Source organism: Patella vulgata, chromosome 1 (genome assembly GCF_932274485.2).
Source record: "Patella vulgata chromosome 1, xgPatVulg1.2, whole genome shotgun sequence".
Lineage (NCBI taxonomy): Eukaryota > Metazoa > Mollusca > Gastropoda > Patellidae > Patella > Patella vulgata.
This window is the reverse complement of record NC_065879.2, coordinates 92,442,337-92,453,458: the sequence shown is the minus strand read 5'-3', so window position 1 is coordinate 92,453,458 and position 11,122 is coordinate 92,442,337. Positions and strand designations below refer to the sequence as shown.

At 39.3% G+C, this 11,122-nt stretch overlaps 1 protein-coding gene across 2 annotated transcripts in view; it reads left to right on the top strand.

Annotated features, from left to right (window-relative positions):
* Window positions 1-11,122, top strand: part of LOC126817014 (cadherin EGF LAG seven-pass G-type receptor 1) — a 29,620-nt gene that overhangs the window by 5,834 nt on the left and 12,664 nt on the right. The window contains exons 9-18 of one of the 2 annotated variants that reach the window (XM_050543828.1): window positions 1-74; window positions 1,476-1,608; window positions 2,820-2,939; window positions 4,213-4,240; window positions 4,686-4,865; window positions 5,218-5,417; window positions 6,139-6,571; window positions 8,519-8,712; window positions 9,613-9,820; window positions 10,215-10,430. The exon at window positions 1-74 is cut by the window's left edge and continues 82 nt beyond it. In XM_050543828.1, the coding sequence (XP_050399785.1) occupies window positions 1-74; window positions 1,476-1,608; window positions 2,820-2,939; window positions 4,213-4,240; window positions 4,686-4,865; window positions 5,218-5,417; window positions 6,139-6,571; window positions 8,519-8,712; window positions 9,613-9,820; window positions 10,215-10,430 (1,786 nt within the window). Of the gene's footprint in view, window positions 75-1,475; window positions 1,609-2,819; window positions 2,940-3,172; window positions 3,195-4,212; window positions 4,241-4,685; window positions 4,866-5,217; window positions 5,418-6,138; window positions 6,572-8,518; window positions 8,713-9,612; window positions 9,821-10,214; window positions 10,431-11,122 lie in introns of those variants that run through there. The other variant, XM_056099633.1, reaches the window with a different exon arrangement.

Genomic DNA, 11,122 nt, shown 5'->3' with positions numbered 1-11,122 from the left:
ACCGCTGACATGGCTCAGAGACCCTGGCAATTCTCTACTTGTTCTGTCAGAGATATGAAAGCATACGTACAGAGGTAATGATATTACTTTAATGGTGGTTCTCCCTTGTCAGTGATGCAGGGCCTGACAAGGGCAGTTGTCTAGTCGTTCGGATGGGACGAAAAACCGAGGTCCCGTGTATCCATTGGCGTGCAAGTAAATGATCCCTTGACAGTTGGATATAAGAGTAGGTCGTAGTGTTGCTGTCCGGGCAAAATTTCCCTCATAGCACACTTGCCCGTCTTCATTAGCCCAGTTCGGAGCAGAACAGTAGGACGCTAAACTCCATTTCATTTCATTTCTTTTCAAAGTGGTTGTTCGTTAGATCTATTTGATGAAGCCAACTTCAAGTTTGGTCAAAGGTCACGAGATGTAAACAGGGCTAGCGCTAATCCCAACCCTAACTAACCCTTGATCTAACCCTAACGCCTACTCTAAAAAAAACCCAACAATCTACAACCCCGCAAACCATCACGTGCCCTAACCGGGTAAGTTTAAGTCTACTAATGGTGTAGGAAATGAAATGAAATGAAATGGGGTTTAACGTCCTACTGTTTTGCTCCGAACTGGGCTAATGAAGACGGGCATACGCCATATAGTGTGCCATGAGGAAAATTTTGCCCGGACAGCGGCACTACGGCCTACTCTTATATCGAATTCCAACTGTCAAGGGATCTTTTACGTGCACGCCAATGAGTACACGGGACCTCGGGTTTTCGTACCATCCGAACGACTAGACAGCTGTCCTTGTCAGCCCCTCCGTCCTGCATCACTGACAAGGGAAACCACGCCGGAAAATCTGGATGAACTTTCTCTGCCAATGCAGGGATCGAACACCCGACCTCCAGGCTAGCGAGCCAGCGCCTAACCCACTTAGCCACCGTGATCCCCTAACGGTGTAGGAGATTTGCAAAGAAGATATGGAACCCAGGAGCATTTCAGGCAAAAGACAAAAAATTTTACATGCAAATTTTTGAAATTCGGCAGAGAGAGAGAAAGAAATGGGGTTTAACGTCCACTCGACAGAAACTAGGTCATTTCGGGACTAACACATGGTTCAATTTTATTTCAATAATTCGCTTGCGCGTAGGGGTCTTTAGCAGTGGGAGGAAACCGGAGGACCCGGAGAAAACCCACGAGGTTGGACAGGCGACCCTATTCTTTGCCACGTACAACCGGGGATTCGAAACCACGCCAGTAGACTCAATGACAGACTTTATGATACAGCACGCACGTGCTAACCATTCAGCCATCCAACCCCCCGAAATTCGGCAGAACTGTGTGCTTTGAGGAAAAGTCCGCCTATTCACTGAATTGCATCAGTGACGTAAGGTAGTCTTGTATTACAGGTTTTATGTAGTATAGTCTTGTATTACAAGTCTGATATAGTATAGTCTTGTATCACAGGTGTGATTTAATATAGTCTTGTATTACAGTTCTGATGTGAACTGTTTAAAGGATAGAAGGTACGGTACAGGTGTGGTGACTTCCGACCAAAAAGCTGGACAATATTTCACCATACAGGATCAGTGCAAAATGAAAAATGGAGACAAGTCGACTTTCTGCGAGGTAAATGATACGATTATTGTATAAGTGTGAAATTCATCTCAATGATTCTTTTATTGCCACACAGAGTCCATTATTGCCACACAAAACTACTTCCGGGATTCCGTGTTACCCATATCCGTATCAATACTCGTAAGGGAACAGGTCGCATTGATTAGTTGTCGCATGTAGGGAAAATATAATGGGGTTTAAAGTCCTACTTGTCAGCACCGACTCGGTTAATGAAGACGGGAAAACGCCTTGCAGTGAGAACAAACGCCACGCAGTGTGCAATGAGAATAAACGCCACGCAGTGTGCAGTGAGAACAAACGCCATGCGGTGTGCCATGAGAACAAATACCATGCAGTGTGCAATGAGATAAAACGCCATGCGGTGTGCAATGAGAACAAATGCCACGCAGTGTGCAGTGAGAACAAACGCCACGCAGTGTGCAATGAGAACAAACGTCATGCAGTGTGCAGTGAGAACAAACGCCATGCAGTGTGCAATGAGAACAAATGCCATGCGGTGTGCAATGAGAACAAATGCCACGCAGTGTGCAATGAGAACAAACGCCACGCAGTGTGCAGTGAGAACAAACGCCATGCGGTGTGCCATGAGAACAAATACCATGCAGTGTGCAATGAGATAAAACGCCATGCGGTGTGCAATGAGAACAAATGCCACGCAGTGTGCAGTGAGAACAAACGCCACGCAGTGTGCAGTGAGAACAAACGCCACGCAGTGTGCAATGAGAACAAACGTCATGCAGTGTGCAGTGAGAACAAACGCCATGCAGTGTGCAATGAGAACAAACGCCATGCGGTGTTCAATGAGAACAAATGCCACGCAGTGTGCAGTGAGAACAAACGTCATGCAGTGTGCAGTGAGAACAAACGCCTTGCGGTGTGCAATGAGAACAAATGCCATGCAGTGTGCAATGAGAGCGTTTCTGTCTACTCTTATTCGAATTCCAACACCGCGATAGAACCGCGACCAATACTAAACTCGTTGATTGAGCCTTTGGAGAATTGAATTATTTTTATACCGTGCCCCATCTTGCTTCACAAAATGATTGAAGCAACGCCATTATTGTTCCTTTCTTCACAGTGTGACGTCATACGGGATTTACCTTTCTCTGGGAGTTTTCGGGATTTCCCCTCTATTTTCCCGGGATTCCTTCAACGCCATTCCTTTGTTTGCGGTATGTTTTTATTTTTTTTTTTTTTTAAAGTTCGCCTACAGGACTGATAAAGCCAAGTTATGTTATTTAGTATTTTGTACAATACCCGACGATTATACTCAATGTGGAAGTGCTAAACCCATGGAATATACAACCTGTGATACAAATAAAGTAAGTTATATTATTTAGTATATTGTATGATGCTTGACGAATATAAGCTAAATCCATGGAATATACAACATGTGATACAAATAACGTAAGTAATATTATTTAGTATATTGTACGATGCTTGACGAATATAAGCTAAATCCATGGAATATACAACCTTTGATACAAATAAAGTAAGTTATATTATTTAGTATATTGTACGATGCTTGACGAATATAAGCTAAATCCATGGAATATACAACCTGTGATACAAATAAAGTAAGTTATATTATTTAGTATATTGTACGATGCTTGACGAATATAAGCTAAATCCATGGAATATACAACATGTGATACAAATAAAGTAAGTTATATTATTTAGTGTATTGTACGATGCTTGACGAATATAAGCTAAATCCATGGAATATACAACATGTGATACAAATAAAGTAAGTAATATTATTTAGTATAGTATATTGTACGATGCTTGACGAATATAAGCTAAATCCATGGAATATACAACATGTGATACAAATAAAGTAAGTTATGTTATTTAGTGTATTGTACGATGCTTGACGTATATAAGCCAAACCCATGGAATATACAACATGTGATACAAATAAAGTAAATAAATGAAATTGTGTTTAACGTCCTAATTTTGTGCACCAACCAAGCTGAAATGAAATGAAATGGGGTTTGATTTGTATTGTTCTGCTCAGACTACTGGGATAATGAAGAGGGGCTTTGAGGGGTATTTCGCCCAGACAGGGGCACTACGGCCTACTCTTATATCGAATTCCATCTGCCAAGGGATCTTTTACGTGTAAACGGGACCATAGGTTTTCTTTTTATCCGAACAACTAGACAGCTATCCTGTCCCACTGACAAGGTAAAACCATGCTGGGAAAACCCGATGACCTTTCTTGGCCAATGCATTGATTAAACACAGAACCTCCAACTCACTGAGCGACCATGGATCCATTGATCAAGTGCGTCTGTTAATATGTATATTTTAATATTATAGCACTGCACTACAGCATTTAGTTTCATATTTACGGCCTAAAATCCTTGCAAAGTAATTTACAGCATGCTGTACGACTTACGATCTCTATAAAGTAATTTACAGAATGATGTACGCCTTACGATCTCTATAAAGTAATTTACAAGTTTTAGATTGTTTATAGTTTGTGATCTAGTACAAAGTTATAGACTGTAATTTACAAGTGGTAGATTGTATATAAATTATAGTCTGTAGATTGAGTTGTAAAGATTGACGATATTTTTATATTTATTTCAGTGGTGTCATCGTGGACTGTGTATAAACGGTAAGGTATATATTATATCATAATATGTTCTAGTGACATCATGACTTGTGTTCAAGAGCTAGATGTTCTAGTGACGTCATGATACCAGTTCAGATGCTACAACCAACAGTCATGTTATATTATTACAATACACGACATGTTTGTCTCAGAGCAGGGAGGTGACGGGGAGGGGCAGGGATGTTTGGTGTCTAAGATCTGTCATTCAGTCAAGTGGCGTGGTTTCAATTCCCAGCTTATGCTGACAAGAAGTAACGTCGCATGTCCAATCTCGCAGGTAATCTAGTTTCAACTCACTGCAAAACTCCACAGATTTCATCTCACTGCAAAAGATCCCTACTCACGTTAGACCCCATTTCCCCCTCTAACTATTATAATAGAAATATTACAGCTAATAATACACAGCTTGTCTATTATATATATATATATATATATATATATATTACAGCTAACAATACAGAGCCGGTATTTAGAAATCTACCCACAACTGCTGTAGAAATACCGGAAGAAGCACAAGGCGTAATTTATACGGTAGATACATATGACCCGGATGTTGGTGACGTCATGACCTTTCATCTCACGTGGGATCCAATATCAGCTGCTGGTTTCTTTACCTTTAATCAAACAAGTAAGTTCCGCCATTTTGGATAGCCTTGTTTGTCACACATATAGTTTGGATAGCCTTGCTTGTCACATATAGAATAGCCTTGTTTGTTAGTGTTGCCTAGGACTTTAAACCCCAGACAGACATTAGATACGATTAGACCAGTACTTATGGCACCTTACCTACATGTGATATGGTCTTTACTGGGTAAGTTACTTACCCAGTAAAGACCATATCACATGTAGGCAAGGTTATACCAGACAGTAGATAAGATCAGACCAGTACTTACTCAGGAAAGCCCATAACGTGATCACTTGTAGGATACCAGACAGTAGATACGATCAGACCAGTATTGACCATGCTATACATATTTCAGGTCAACAAGTATCTGTTAAACCGGGACTACATTTAAAATCTGATGGTTTCCCTTCAAGCAACTTTAGTTTGATCTTATCAGTAGATGATGGTATACTCAGAACTTTACCTGTTAATATAGAATTTAAAATAAAAGTAGAATTAACTCATCCTCCGGTCTTTTCGCAATCCAGCTATAATAAACAGGTCAATGAAGGCAAGGTAAGTGTCTTATTCGTCAAGCAATGACCCGATAAATCCCTCTATAGCCATTGCTGTACTGAGACTGAAAAGTTGGGTTTTTGACGGAGTGTCTATCCTCAATCCAACTACAATAAACAGGTTAACGAAGGCGTCATATTCCTGGGGCAATGACCCGAGAAAATCCTCTCTAGCCATTGCTGTACTGAGATTGAAAAAGTGGGTTTTTGACGGAACGTGTCTATTCTTATTGTTCAATCAAATATCTCCCGAGTACAGTAGAATTAATGGGATTTTCATGACTGGCCGCGTAAAAAATCTAAGTGTTATACCCTCGGATTCATCGGGAGCAAACATTAAAACTCGCATCGGTAAATATGGCCGTCGCTGAACTAAAATTATATGACTCAGACCTCCGATATTAATTCTATAAATATGTCTGTTTTACCAACATTAATTATTACTGCCTACCTGTAAGCCATAATCGAACCTTGGTCCCGAGTTCACAAAGCATTCTCAGACTTAAGTTTAGAATTTACTTAAAATTATCCGGCTTCTTTTAAGTAAAATATAGCCCTTTATAAAACTTTATCAATTACAACAATAAGTTACTATGTGTACTGTTTTGTGTCTCTGAATTAAAGATAATTCTCATAAGCAGTGATTAAAAGTTGAGTACATTCCTATCTTAAATCTGGTTATTCCTTTTTTAGACTTCGCCAAATATTTGTTGTTTTCACAGGCAGGCGATGTGGTTATTCCATCACTGATGAACTCAGTAACAGATAAAGACAATTCAATCATTACCTTTAGCTTGATCAACTCGACCTATTCCCACTATTTTACCATCAACTCAACAACCGGTAAAATGATATATTCCCGAGATTACGACACTGATCCAAATGGTCTGCCATCAACTCTAACACTAACAGTTCAAGCTACAGATGACTCGGACTTATCAGCTACAACCAACTTTATTTTAACAATCGTCAACCTCAATCAACAACCAGAATTCCTCAATCTACCCAACTCCACTAACATCCCAGAGAATGCCCTGACCGGAGGTGTTGTATTTACGGTCTCAGCTAGAGACCCAGACACAACGGATACTCTCACTTACAAATTTCTTAATCCAAAGTCGTTCGTTAATACTTACTTAACTATCGACTCTCAATGTAAGTAACTAAACAATATATTTATATTCAGAATATATGAATGAATTAAGGGACATGTTTAGCCAAGGTAAAACCCCAGGCCCGTAACTAGGGTGGGGGGCCCTGCAAAAAGTTCCCCCCCCCCCCCCCGTGAAAAAATTTTGAACCATAAAAAAAATAGATATGCATTGTCCGTCAATATTACAGCACCCCGAGAACACTTCCCGCCCCCTTCGTTGCTCTGAGCTAGTTACGGCCCTGTAAAACCCTCCAATGATTAGGGAATAGACGTAACCTCTGTAAAACCCTCTCCCGGACGTTGTTTGTTATTATGAGCTCGTACTATGGGTTACTACATAACGTGATCAACCTACAGGCGGTTTATAAGTAATTAAAGCAGTTTATCAACTCTCATTATAAATAATTAAAGCTGTTTATCAGCTGTCAATATGGGTAATTAAAGCGGTTTTCAACTCCCAGTATAAGTAATTAAAGGGATTAATCAACTCCCAATGTGAGTTACTATAACTGCGAGTAACTAAAGAATGGAAAACTGTTTCACCAATCGTGGTCATTTTATTTTATCGATTACTTAAAGTCTTGAATCACTAGTGAACACGTTGTCTTTGGCCAGCCTGGGATTTAAAGTCTTGGATCACCGGTGAACACGTTGACTTGGGTTCGTCTTAGACTTGAAGTCTTGAATCACTAGTGGACACGTTGACTTACGTCCGCCTTGGACTTGAAATCTTAAATCACTAGTGGACACGTTGACTTCTAGTTACTTTATAACGTAATTCCTTAGAGCCTACTGCTCTATTAGGCTCTAAGGAATTACGTTATAAAGTAACTAGTTGACTTCAAGTCTTGAATCACTAGTGGACGCGTTGCCTTGAAGTCTTGGATCACTAGTGGACGCGTTGCTTTGGGTCATTCTGGGACTAACATGTGGTATATTTTTGATACGTGTCTTATGCGATTGGTGGATGATGGCTTTTCTATCTAGGGTTTTTTTTACGTGTACAACCAAATCGTATACGGGAGCCCGGTTTTCATTCCACTCAACGGGACCTATATCCTGGCTTGATATAGTTCGACCTACTATGTGATTCTAACACCATTATGTGGCATTTTTAATACGTGTCTGATGCGACGGGTGAATGGTGACTTTTCTATCTAGGTTCGTTTACGTGTACAGCCAAATTGTATGCGGAAACACGCTCGAAGGAATTTGTTCTGCAGGGGCGTCCTCGCCCTGGTTTGATTTAATTCGACCCACAATGGGATTTTAACACCATTATCCCAACACCACAACCAGTAACGTATTGGCTAAAATCAGTTATACTTAATTCCTTAAGGCACTATCTTACAGCTGGGATGATAATAACCCGGGTAAACTATCTTGCATTTACAGCTTTGATGATAATATCCCGCTGAACTATCCTATATTTACAACTGGGGTGGTAATACCCTGAACTATCTTACATTTACAGCTGGGATGATAATATCCCTGTGAATTATCTTATATTTACATCTGGGATGGTAATACCCTTGTGAACTATCTTATATTTACAGCTGGGGTGATAATACTCTTGTGAACTATATATTTAATGTTTACAGCTGGGGTGATAATACCTATCTTACATTTACAGCTTACAGCTGGGGTGATAATACCCTGGTGACCTATTCTATAGTTACAGCTGTGATGACAATACCCCTATGAACTACCTTATATTTACAGCTGGGGTGATAATACCCCGGTGAACTATCTGACAGATGATTATGCCCCCGATAAACTATCTTATATTTACAACCGAGATGATAACACCCCTGCGAATTATCTTATATTTACAGCTGGGGTGATAATACCCCGGTGAACTATCTGACAGATGATTATCCCCCCCGATAAACTATCTTATATTTACAACCGGGATGATAACACCCCTGCGAATTATCTTATATTTACAGCTGGGGTGATAACCGTCAACCGAACTAAAGATCTGGATTATGAGACTCTGGACCCTAAAACAGTGAGCATCGGTATCATTGTTGGTAACACACATCATACAGTGGAGGAGATACTTACTGTACATGTTGTTAACGTTAATGAACCGCCGTATTTTACTTCCACAAGTTATAATGTTACGACTACAACCGGACCAGTAAGTCTTTCATTTTATATAAAAAAAAGTCTTCGCCAGTAATATGATAAGGGCCCATCCAACAATAATACCAACAACAACTCCAGGTTAAGCAAACTTTATATATGACATGACATACCAGCATACAATCTCAAAGTGGCTCAAGAAAAACACGGAGCACGGGACGAAGGCGGAAACGGAAGTGCCGGCCGGTCGTACTTGGCTACAGGGCAGAACCTACTCTAAATGTCTAACTTGATTCCATACAAGTATTGTATGGCGCTTATTCATCGCTATACTACCACCAGAAATATCAGTTCACAGAACAAACATCTTCTAAAATCTCAAACTATTTTACTTAAAATAATGATAATGTTAGGACTACAACCGGACCATTAAGTCCATCATTTATTACAGTCGGACCAGTAAGAATATATAATGTAACCACAACTTGACAGTAAGTCTATCATATTACTACAGCTCGACCAGTAAGTCTACCAAGTTATTACAATTTGACAGTAAGTCTATCGTGTTACTACAGCTCGACCAGTAAGTCTACCATTTTACCTTAAATTGACCAGTAAGTCTATCGTGTTACTACAACTCTGCCTGTAAGTCTTAAAATCTCTCATGTTACCACAACTGTGCAATAAGTCTATCATGTTACAACAATATTACTACTATTATATAACTCCAACTGGACCCGTAAGTTCATCATGTTAATGCTACAGCTAGACCAGTAAGTCCATCATGTTAATGCTACAGCTAAACCGGCAAGCCTTGGATTTCTAATGGCGTCGTGACGTTGGGGCTCACTCTTTAAATCTAATTTAGTCGTTTTTGTTCAGAATGAGAAACAGCTGCCTCTAAACATAAATAATTAACATTAAAAAATACCAAGAATTAATTTATTTTTAATAGGCAGGAAGAATTATTGTTAATAGCCTGGTAGAGTTGGTTCAAGATCCTGATTTAACAGACACGGTATTTACATACAGTCTCATGCCTGACGTTTATACACATTTATTTCAAATCGATTCATCAAATGGACATATTGTATTTGCTGAGGATTATGGAACCAATAGAACTATTTATCCTAAAGAGGTGATATTAGTTGTTCGAGCGACTGGTGAGTTTATTCTTTATATTCTACTATAACAGACGTTCTAGCTAATTTGAGGAATTAGCCAATCGAAACGGTCTGTTACGGCGAGTTCTTGGCGTCACGGAACTGTAGGTAAAGCCCTAGAAACGTCAACGCTGATTGATTAATCAATGTCTGACGTCATAGGATCAAAAACCGCTGGTACGACCCCTGACGCGACCTTCCCCTACTACCTGTCATAAAAAATCGAAACGAAATATAGATCTGTATTTTAACCAGATGGAACCAGGTTTGCACGCCATGACTTATCAGTAATGTCTTAACCATCCAGTAAACAAATACAAGGTGACAACCATTTGTACTCTCAACCAATCTCTATATAATACAATTTATTCATTCATTCATTCATTCTATATAGATAGTGGCGGATTACAAGGCGAAGTGCCCTATCTTGTAATCATAAATTTAGAAGAACAGGGACCAGTTATAACCAACTTACCTGACACCATTCAACTGAATGAGAACACAGCCACAGGAACGGTTATATATACGGTTACAGCTACAGACATTAATCCGGGTGACACCGTAACTTTTAGGATGCAGAGTTTTGACACGGTATTCTCCATCAGTCCTGGTTAGTATAATTTATATTATACAGAGCTTTAATACGATATGTTCTATCAGTCCTGACACGATATTCGATACCCGCAAATGTCACAGACCCGGTGATACAAGACGATGGGGGTCTGCCAAAGAACTGCGTCATACAGAGGACGTCCGTTAAGAATTTCAGCGCGATTCCTTCTTGTCAATGTTGCAGGACCGAGGGCTTGGCAAGGAAGGACATCTAGTCATTCACATGAGACGAATAACAAAAGACTCGCTAACACATTGGCGTGCACGTAACTGAACCCTTGGAAATTATGATTAGAAGAACTGTAGACGAAATCGCTACTGTCCGGTCAAAATCCCCCATAGCACGATCATAATTTGATTTGGTTTAATTTCTCCTTAGTGTTTTGTATTTATATTTCAGATCATGTAATATCAATTACAAATGACATAATGTTAAACTATATAATATCAATTACATAGTATGTGAAACTTGTAATATTTGTTATTCAGATGGTTTAATATCAATTACAAAGTGTGTTAAACTATAATATCTGTAATTCAGATGATGTAATATCAATTACAAAGTGTGTTTAAATATGATCTATTTACATTTCAGATGATGTAATATCAATTACAAATGGAGAGATGTTAAGCTATGTAATATTTGTAATTGAGATAGTGTAATATCAATTACAAAGTGTGTTAAATATG